The sequence below is a fragment of the Berghia stephanieae genome, chromosome 3 (assembly GCF_034508935.2).
Source record: "Berghia stephanieae isolate SIO BIC M18660-M18661 chromosome 3, UCSD_Bste_1.3, whole genome shotgun sequence".
NCBI lineage: Eukaryota > Metazoa > Mollusca > Gastropoda > Nudibranchia > Aeolidiidae > Berghia > Berghia stephanieae.
In genome coordinates this window covers 17376150-17387031 of record NC_088362.1, presented here as the reverse complement: position 1 = coordinate 17387031, position 10882 = coordinate 17376150, and the positions used below count along the sequence as shown (strand labels likewise).

General features: G+C 35.7%; 1 protein-coding gene across 1 annotated transcript; it reads left to right on the top strand.

The window, feature by feature from the left end:
• Window positions 1-3574: 3574 nt before the first annotated feature.
• LOC144967255 (DNA-directed RNA polymerase II subunit RPB11) lies at window positions 3575-8860 on the top strand. Its single transcript, XM_078904244.1, has 4 exons — window positions 3575-3700; window positions 5941-6030; window positions 7062-7236; window positions 8273-8860. Exons 1-4 carry the CDS (start codon window positions 3648-3650, stop codon window positions 8309-8311), a joined length of 357 nt encoding a protein of 118 aa, XP_078760370.1. The 5' UTR covers window positions 3575-3647; the 3' UTR covers window positions 8312-8860.
• Window positions 8861-10882: the final 2022 nt, after the last annotated feature.

Genomic DNA, 10882 nt, shown 5'->3' with positions numbered 1-10882 from the left:
CCTCATCTTGCTAAATAATTCGTTCATACAAACTCGTGTCCCAACTCGCCTTTTTTTTTCAAATAACTCTCTCTCTCTCTCTCTCTCTCTCTCTCTCTCTCCCTCTCTCTCTCTCTCTCTCTCTCTCTCTCTCTCTCTCTCTCTCTCTCTCTCTCTCTCTCTCTTCTCTTCTCTTCTCTTCTCTCTCTCGTGCGCGTAAACACACAGACACACACACACACACACACACACAGAGACACACACACATGCACACACACACATACAGAGAGAGAGAGAGAGAGAGAGAGAGAGAGAGAGAGAGAGAGAGAGAGAGAGAGAGAGAGAGAGAGAGAGAGAGAGAGAGAGATTCGTTTTCAATATGTAACATTTTAAATATTTTCATCTTTACAGTTCAACCACCAATCAATCAACCAGTTAATCATAGGTTTAGCGGTATCAAATTAAACGTTCAACAGTTTCATCGCTGCGGAACGAAAGTTTATTTGTACTTAGTCCTGCTGCCGTAAAAGACTGAATGTTTTCTTTTTTCTTTTTGTTGTTGTAGTTGTTGTTGTTGTTGTTGTTGTTGTTGTTGTTGTTGTTGTTGCTGCTGCTGCTGCTGATCGCGAATGCTTTCTTTTCCGTTTGTTTTTGTTTTTGTTTTGTATTGTTTGTTGCTTTTTGTGTGTGAGTGTGTATTTTTTTGTTTTATTTTTTGTTGTTTTGTTGTTTGTTTGTTCTGTTTTTTTTTTTTTTTTGTTTTTGCTTTATTTGTTTTTGTTCTTTTGTTGCTTTCCTTTTTTTTTGTTATTGTTGTTGTTTTGTGAGGGGGGGGGGCGGTAATTTTTTGGGGGGGAGGGGGAGGGGGTTGTTGGTTTTTGTTGTTTTTTTTTTTTTTGTTTTTTTGGTTTTTTTTTTTTGTTTTTTTTTTTTTTGTTGCCTTTTTTTTTTTTGCGTGAATTCTTTCTACGCCATCAAGATGATGATTTATTATTTTTACTTTCGCCATTCATACAGTACCTACAGTCAAAGGCAATTACTCTAATAATCAGTGAGTTGTAAACTGTTAACATTGTTTTCTTGCCAACTTCAAATCATATCCTCATATTCGGGCAACTTTTCTAGACATTACATTAATGATGTGTTGAATGAAATTAAGGGTATTATTATTATTGATTGTTACTCCTGGTTTGTTTTTGTTTCTTCAAAACAATAAATGAATTATCTGTCATCCTGTCCGATCGCACCTATTTTGAGTTTTGTTTTCTTTTCTTTAATCTTTAACTCCTTTCGATTGTTGCAATATTTAATTCAAGTTGGTTGTGTTTACATCACTCAACGAAGATCTTTGTTTGTTAGAAATAAATACTTTCGGTATTTATTCATTTTTTTTTATAAACCGAGAATAGCAGTATCATCTGCATATTTCACAATTAGTTAATTTTCAATAGATGGTCTGCAATCGTTGGTTTTTAAGATGTAAAGGATTAGGGAACTCATGCAGTCTTGAGGACATCCATTTATTTACAAGATTTTTTGGTTAGATATATTTTCTCCCAATTTCACACAATGTGGTATTTGGGTCAGACATTCTAATTAGGTACCATTTAATTGATAAGGTAGTTTGGAATATCCATGTCGCACAATTTTTGAAGCAAAATATCGCATTAAAAGTTGACGAAAAGTCCACATTCAGAATTATGACCCAGTTAGAAGGCCTTAGGCAGGTCAAGTTGTTTTGCGATCAAATGGTGTCCCGATCATTAGGAATGGTGGCAGATTAAGATAGGACACGATAAGTCCCTACCATAGCAATGCACTGGTCCCTACTGATGCAAAAGCGCCTGGTGCCTCCTTCACCCTACTATAGATATGGATTAATAATAATAATAATAATAATAATAATAATAATAATAATAATAATAATAATAATAATAATAATATATGAGATAAATAATGATAATAATATAATAATAATAATAATAAATAATAATAATAATAATAATAATAATAATAATAATAATATATTTATTCATCAAAGAAAATTGTTGCACAGACGTATAAAATGCCGACAATGATATTAAAAGACGTGAACAATAGTTGTAAATAAAGTAATAAAGATTGAAGAAGAAATTTAACAATGTATAGAAAAAGTTGATGCTGCTGCTGCTGCTGCTATATTACAAATGATACCTAATGCAATTCTCACCTACTATCTAACACCCTTCCTTTCTCCCATCCCGCCCCATCCCTCCAATTCAACACTGTAGTCATTGTCCTCACTTTCAACCCCCATCCTTCACACATACCGACACACACATACGCACACACACACACACATACTCACACACACACACATACACACACATATTTGCCCCCTACCCACCCTTTACCCATCCAAGATGAATGACAGTATTATTATCATAGTATGTATCAAGTATCTCATTCATTCCCCCTAATCCTCGCCCACCCACCCACCTACACCAGCTTACATTGCCGTTTAAATTAACCTTATCCTCATTCTGTCGTCTAAGCCACACATAAATTGTGGTAAAGTAAATTTTGGTAATAGGTATGGTGTAATAATATTTTAACTGTAAGAATAATTGTATAGTATATTTTTCAAGGGACATACAGATTATATAATTGTAAAGATATAGATATCTAGTAAAGTGTATATTGATGTCAATATAATATAAGAAAAAAAGAGAGCGAGAAGGCGAGGTGGTCGACTGTTTAAGCACAGCGTAACTATAACCGGGGTGGGGTGAGTTAGGGGTTCGAGCTCCTTTCTAGGACTAATATTTCCTTTCTTTCTTTCTTTGTTTTTTGTTTTTATTTTTATTTTTTTCGTACTCCTTTGCAAAAAAAACAAAAAAACAATCATAATTTTCAACTTCAACACGTTGACACCATTCCTGGCACTAAATTTTGACTCAATAGCTTACTTAGTGGATTAATTACAATCACTATCTTAACGAAGTACTAAACTAATTAATTGTGCAATATCTTCATTTCTTTTAAGTAAAGAAGATTTCTTATAATTAAATTATGTCAGATTGAATTAGAACAATTTCACCAAGTATAAAGTCGTCATTATCCCAACAAACCTCGCCTGAACCTGGCATTATAAGTAAGAGAAACACAATAGTCAGCTTAAAATTTATGTCTATTTGCCCTAATTACAGGTGAACGAATTAAACTGCAGGTCTTTATCGGGAAAGGGCCTCTCATTTCCAAAGTGCTCAATGTCGTGTCCTAAATTAAAATAATAAACTTAAAAGTGAGTAAAAGTGAATAAATAAAAAATGTTAAAACTTTTTGAGTCACTTGGAATTGTGTCAACGTGTTGAAGTTGAAAAGTATGAATTTTTGCCAAGGGAGTTATAAAGAAAAAGAAAGAAAGAAAATAATACGTCTAGAAAGGATCTCGAACCCCTAACTCACCTGGTCCACTGGTGGACAGAAAACACATTTATTTCCTATTTTAAACAAAACGATTGAATTTTAAAAAAAAAAAAAAAAATTAACGTATTATTCGATTCAATGAAATCACGAACTAAGAACGATAACTCCAAAGACTAGAAATATATAAAGTAGAGATTGTTCACTCAACTTACAACTTAGTGTGGTTTGCTGACATCGTTTACCTGACTGTTGGCTACAAAATGAATGCACCATCAACATTTGAGTCGTTTCTTTTGTTTGAAGGAGAGAAAAAGTAAGTCACTATAGATATTTTGAGTTTAAATAATCGAAGTGACTATTCTCACCCCCGGGATGAGAATAAAAAATCAATCGAGCTCTCACCCTCGGGATGAGAATAGAGTAATAGAGGTCCTCCACTTCTCGCTATTCTCACCCCTGTTAACCAACAGGTAGGGAGGGTAGGTAGCCTAGCCGCCACCCCTTCTCGCTATTCTCAGTCTCATCCCGCATCTGTTGGTAGATGTTATGAGTTTTTTTTTAAAACTACACGCTCATCAATATTTGAAAGATATGGTTGTTGATATTGGAAAAATTAACGACAGAGTGGTAAGAAAGAGAGATATAAATTGAGACAGGGGAGAGAAAGAAAGAGAAGGGGGGGGAGAGAGACGAAATAGAAAGTGGAGGAGAAAGAGAAGAAGAAAATACCAACAAATTAAAATAGAGAAAGACAGGGATAAAGTGAGGGGGGATGGGGAGAGGGTGAGAGAGATATGAAATATTAAGTGGACAAGAGAAAGGAAATACAAACAATATAAAAGATGTAGAGAAATAGAGTTTGGGGTAGGGGGAGGGAGAGAGCGAGAAAATATAAACAAGTTAAAATACCTAACGTAGGGAGAAATTGAGACAGCTAAGTCAACACAAATTAATAATATGCCCATAAAAGGAAAAGTCCAATTCTTAGAAATTGGGCGAATCCATTTCGCTTAAAGAGAGAGAGAGAGAGAGAATCCCGTAGACAGATTTCCAACAATGATTCCCATATCTCAAGCCAGCCAGTCTACATTTTAAATGCATATATGTTCACCCTCCTTACGTCCAGTACCAGGAGAGATGATGATGATCAGGTGAGAGTAGTGAGGAAGGGGGGGGGGTGTTAAGCTGACCCTATTCAGGGATGAGAATAGCGAGAAGGGACGACGGCTAGGCTAGGCTACCCCCCCCCCCCCCCCCCCCCATACCTGTTGGTTACAGGGGTGAGAATAGCGAGAAGGGGCAACTACCTCTACTCTCATCCCGGGGGTGAGAGCTCGATCGCTTTTCTATTCTCATCCCAGGGGTGAGAATAGAGGCAGCCTTAAATAATAGATGTTTTCGTCAAACAGACGCTATGGGTCTAGGCCTAGGCAGTTTTGAGTTTAGTGAGGAGCTGCAGTACAGTGGCAGTCAAATTGTGACCCAATCACTATCACTATCAATCAATGATTATGATGATGATTAGAATTAGACTTCTTATTCTTAGTCTTAGAGAGGACACAGTCACAGTACACCCTGAGGCTGAGGGGCTTTCACTTTCATTTTCTCAGCATTCAGTTCTCAGCCCTGCCACCCAGCGTCAATTTTCACTGATACTGATACTATACTAAATATTGGGAGACCTTGGCTTTTCAACTTCAACTTCAACTTTCACATGTTCCTGACAGTGAAGGTAAACAGCCAAGTAATTAAAGAGGGATTGGGAGTTTTTCCACAAGCTCCTGGCAGTGAAGGGCAACAACCCAAGTGTTAAAAGAGGGATTATTTTGATGGGGTGAATGAAAAAGTTGGGGCTTGGTTTTTGTGAATAGAAGGAATGCGTTACTCCTTTTTAATATTTTTATCTATCTCTTCTCCCACCATCTCTCCTCCTTTATAATATTTTTTTTGGGGGAGGGGGTAATGGGGTACCCTTTGACTTTAGTTAAGTTAGCCAAGCCTATCACGAACACCTAGGACTTCAGGTTGCTATCTTGGCTGCTCTCTCTAACTCTAAATTGCGAAACTCTAAAGTGCTCCACTGCCTCAAAACAGTATCAACGACATCATTTCCCTTAAAAAATTCAATTTTCAGCATCTAAACCAAACCGACGTGCTACTGTTTTGAGCCAGTGGAGCACAATTTCACAATTTAGAGAGAGCAGCCAAGAGCAACCTTGGTGTTGATGATAGGCTTGACTAACTTAACTAAAAATCAAAGGGTACCCCAAATATTATAAAAAATCTTAAAACTGACTAGTTGTTCTGCAGATGATGTAACTTCAAGCACAAGTACAATACGTAGGGAAATTTTTTCAACATTTAGGGGAGGTTTTACATTCATAATGAAAGGTAACTTTATTGTGGGAAATGTAAAAGAATATATTTCAGTGGAATAAGAGAACTGACATAATTTGAGGAACAAAAGTGAAGGTTTGATTTTATGACCCATTGCTGTTGATAGTTCCTGTTTCAATAATTTTTGTTCATTCTGTTTTAATTTCTCTCAAACAGAATTTCAATAGAGAAGGACACAAAAGTACCAAATGCTGCCTTGTTTACTGTAAACAAAGAAGATCACACTCTGGGAAATCTTATCACATCGTAAGTTTATACTTAAAGGATAATTATAAAAACTTTGTCGTTCGGAAAGGACAGCTCTTCAGATATGAAAAAAGGCCAGTTTGAAACAAGAGTGCCTTTCTGTTATTCTACAGGAGACCAAGCCATTAAAAACTAGATCTGTTCTCATTGATATGAGAACTTCTGTATTTTTCGCCTCTTTTTCTGAGATGTACGGGGGTTTTTTCAGTACATTTGATGCTGGATTCAATGAGGTTGCATTCTACAAATGATTCAGAGATCCCCATATCTTGGCTCTATATTTTTTGAGTAAATAAAAACACATTCAATCAGCATCTTAGCTTGATAAAACAAATTCAGTGAGGTTATTTCGGCCACAGAAATACTACCAAATAATTGACACAAAAGTTCTCCCTTACATTCCATCATTTGTTTTGCTCTCCTTTATCCCAAACAAGCGTTTGCCTATTGTGTTAAGAAAAGCAATGTTTTCTCTGGACTGAAATGCTAGTCTAATACTGCTGTGTGCGGTAAGTACTGTTTACAGTGTGTGTGTGTGAGAAAGAAAGAAAGAGAGAGAGAGAGAGTGCGTCTGAAGGGAAGTGACTAAATCACAAAAGTGAATCTCTTGTTGCCAGACCAAAAACTCATTCAGCAAGAGGTTGCATTTAACAAGATCAAAATCAAAGGCCCAATTTCAAAGACCTCATTGAATGCAACTTCCACTGTATTACAAGAAGGCTATTTTAGTCATTTGCATATCGTCAATTTTAAATGTATAGCATCTCTGTTGCTGTGTATTGCTGATAAAATATACATGAAGTTATGTGAAATTCACTCTTCACCACCTTATAAATTATTTTAAGCTATAAACAAGATATTCATGAATAAATTTTTCACCTATTTGTCATCAACCTCAGATATTTAATTTACCATTTTTGATGTTGTTGGTTGTGTGAATGTGTGTGTGTGTGTGTGTGTGTGTGTGTGTGTGTGTGGGAGGGGGCTTTGAAATATATTTTTAAATATTTGTTTTCTTCTCTTTTCCATAGACAATTGATGAAAGACCCACAGATTTTGTTTGCTGGCTACAAAGTCCCCCACCCCTTGGAACACAAATTTGTTTTGAGGATTCAGACCACTCCAGAATACTCACCACAGGAAGCGTTCACAAATGCCATCACTGATCTTATATCTGAAGTCTCCCTCATGGAGGAAAGGTTTAAGGTTAGTCCAATTTTTAACTTTTGTATGCTTTGATTATGATAAAGTGGTTTTGATTGTCCTGATAGTAATTAGAGTATCACTTCGGGCATCATGCTTTGATTATGATAAAGTGGTTTTGATTGTCCTGATAGTAATTAGAGTATCACTTCGGGCATTAATTAATTTTTGATTTTTTTTTTTTTCTGTCTACTGGAGAACCCTCAATTTTTGCGGGGGGATATAAAGGCTCTTACGAACTGGTAGTCATCTATTTTAATTATTTCAGTACTGTATTGTTGACAATTTAACATAAATTGAGATGAATCTTTTGAGCCATCAACGATCAAAATCTGTCTGGTAATGAAGTCTGTAGGTGCGCGCAAATAAATCTGGCAACAAGGTGGTAACCAAATGACTAACATTATGCCTTAGCAGATTTTATAAATAATCATATGAGTCAACAGGTGATAAAATTACCCTCAGTTAAGAAAAGGCTTGTAGGCTACTTTTGTTTCAGTCTGTAAAAAATAGTTTATAATTTTTAGATTTGCTAGTAATTTTGTGTTCATTGACAAACATTTAGCGTTGGCTGTACAGAACAATTTTGACCCCCAACACTATTTTTAAAAATGAATAGATACCTGTCCTCCAGACGAAAAATTTGGAGGTCCCCAGTTGGCATTGTCCTTGTTCAAAAATATTGCACAGATGCCAATAAAGGCTTCATGAATCATATGGATGTTTGATTATATTCTCCCTGCTGTGGAAATAGGGTTTCAAGAAGTTTTTAAAATTAATTTCAAAGAACAATGATTCGATTTAATATGTTCATGCCATGAGCCAATTTTACTCACTGATTGTGATAAAAATTAAACTAGGGCTGGAATTATTTTACAGTTTTTTGAGTGGTTTTTAAAATGGTTTTTTAGACAGAGATCTCATTTCTGTTGTTTTTATTTTCTTTGTTTGGGTAAAATGTTTTTGTATTTTTTGTTTTGTTTTGTCTTTTTAAAAAAATTAAAACCTCTTCCATATTATACCTTTCCTTTTATTTCAGGATGCTGTAAAAGATAGACAAGAAGGCTCTCCAATTTGATGATGAATATTTTCTCAATATATTTGGATTTTTAAAAAAATGATGTTCCATCTTTTCACTTGTAAATAATCATAAAACTCATTAATCACAGTCAATATCAGTAGGTTGAAGGAAGGTGAACCGTACTTGAGCATGATATAATGATAAAACGTCTTACCCTTCCATTTATTGACAATTCTCACACATCCCTTGATTTGTTTCAAGCCATGTATAAAACAACCCAAAATGGGTCGTACTTACATGTTGTTGTTTTCTTGCATAATTTAGTTTCATTTTTTTTTTTTTAATTGTGGCAGGCATTTGGTTGGGTATATTTTCATAGAGAAGTTTATTTGGAACCTGAACGTATTATCATGGAAAAATTGATACAATTAATACTACTAAAGTTGTCCCAAATTATTGTTAATTATATTGAAATATGACTATATATATATTTTTTTTAATGGAATGAGACAGATTTGTGAAGTCTTTATTATTACTTGATGGGAAACGTAAATTGAGGCATTTATGTCAACATTTGAAAATGAAAATAAATATTTGAAATTTCAAGTCACTGTGTTGTTATTTTTAAGTAGGTCTATACTGGAGGTCCCAATAGCTCAGTAGGTAGGGAATTTAATTCAAAAGCAAAGGGACTGTTGTTGATCAAGGATTCAGACGAGGTTTTTTTTTTCTGACTTCAACATTGATTTGTTTTCTAGGTCTGTTAGATTTGAAAATTAAAAATAATAAAATTCTATTTATACATCCCATAGGTGAAATTTTTCTTTAGGGTCTATTCCAAGAGAAGACTGGAATAACACAGGCGTCAGTCACAGTGCAGCGCTGCACTGAACTAGGGCAAGGTGACTTGCTCAAGGCCACACAGCGCAACAGGTATTCAAACCTTTCGGGTATGAAACAAAGATTGTACTACTGAGCCACGCTGCTGAAAGAAAGTATTTTGCACCATGTTCAAATGATGCAAGCCTTTGTTGATATCTTTATAATACTAGAGAAACTGGGATAAACTCCAACTAAATGATTTCTAAAGCTCCTAAAGGTGTGGTTCAACAGGTAAAACATTCGACTTACGAGCAAATAAACCTATCTCAATCCCATGACTCATTTTATTATAATATTTTTTATTCTGGCCTCCAAGCCAACCCAGCAGTGATTGGGTATCCAGATCTTCTTTGTTGAAAGTACTCTCTCTCACTCTTTCTCTCCCTCTCTCTTTCTCTCCCTCTCTCTCTCTCTCTCCTCGGGACCAATAGCCTACTCTGGACTGCACAAAGTTGAGTCCTTGCTCTATATAAAAGTTCAATTAAGTATGAATCTCACTGTGGGCTGCTCAAAGTTTAATCCTTTGAAGAAGCTCTTTATTCGCATTTTCTCTTCATACTCAAATGTAAAATAATACCTGGTTGGTAACAGTGTTGTCTCTGTTGCGAAAAGATTATACACGTATTATAATAGTAATAGCGTCTTACAAGCTATTTGTCTTCAACAACCACCACCACATCATTTCTACTACTACCACTACTACAGTGGAACCTCCCGATTACGACACCTCCGAATAACGACAACCTCCTGATAACGACATTGACCCGTGGTCCCGATTTTTTTTTCTATTTAAGATCAGTAAACATAACCTCCAAATAACGACGCACTTTTTGATAAAACCTCCGAATAACGACATCATTTTGGCGATTTTCGGAAGTTTTCGTAGATATCTGATACTAAAAATACCGAGTATGAGTACTCAAAGTTTATAAAAACGATTCCTCCTTGAACCAATGAGAACGCAGCTTTTTTTTGTTTTTTTTGACGAATCTTGGCTGATATGCATTAATAAAAAACAAGGTATAAATGTAAGTGTAAGCAAGTAAACACAAAATCTTGGAAAATGTGATATTATGTGGTGATAGAAGTAGTAGTAGTAGTGGTAGTAGTAGTAGTAGTGGTAGTAGTAGTAGTAGTAGTAGAAGTAGTGGTAGTAGTAGTAGTAGTAGTAGTAGTAGCAGTAGTAGTAGTAATAGTGTTTTTGTGGGAGGAGGGGGAGGAATTTTGTTTGTTTTAAAGGGTTTTACAGCACCTGTGACACATCTATGTCATATCAGCGCCAGTAAAAAGGAAGAAAATTGGATAGTAAAAAACATTCTAGATTTACAATTATAATGACATAAGAAAAGGTAAGACAAAGGGGAATGGTTAAAATAGGGAACAGATGTAGATTCCAGGAGCACACTATCAGTGTATTCAGTTCAGATCACCTAAAAGTCTCATCCAGACACACGCACAAGAACCCTCTAAGAGGAATACACTACAACTACAATGTTTTGTTTGTTTTGTCAATGTTAATAAAAACTGGTCCCGCGGGCCTTACCACGCCCACTTTGTCCGCCATCTTGGAAACCTCTAAATAACGACACCTCCGGATAACGACATAAAAACTCGGTCCCGTGGCATGTCGTTATCGGGAGGTTCCACTGTACTACTACTATGTACTACTTCTACGTACTAACTAGGTGCTACAGATACTACTGCTACAGTCGACTCTGCTTAATCGCACACCCTCGGGAGTCCAAG

Bases quoted from the DNA above. Each gene is read 5' to 3' on its own strand.
- LOC144967255 (XM_078904244.1), top strand. From the start codon at position 3,648: ATGAATGCACCATCAACATTTGAGTCGTTTCTTTTGTTTGAAGGAGAG. The intron at 3,701-5,940 runs GTAAGTCACTAT...TCTCTCAAACAG, and splicing joins TTGTTTGAAGGAGAGAAAAA to AATTTCAATAGAGAAGGACA. The intron at 7,237-8,272 runs GTTAGTCCAATT...CTTTTATTTCAG, and splicing joins TCATGGAGGAAAGGTTTAAG to GATGCTGTAAAAGATAGACA.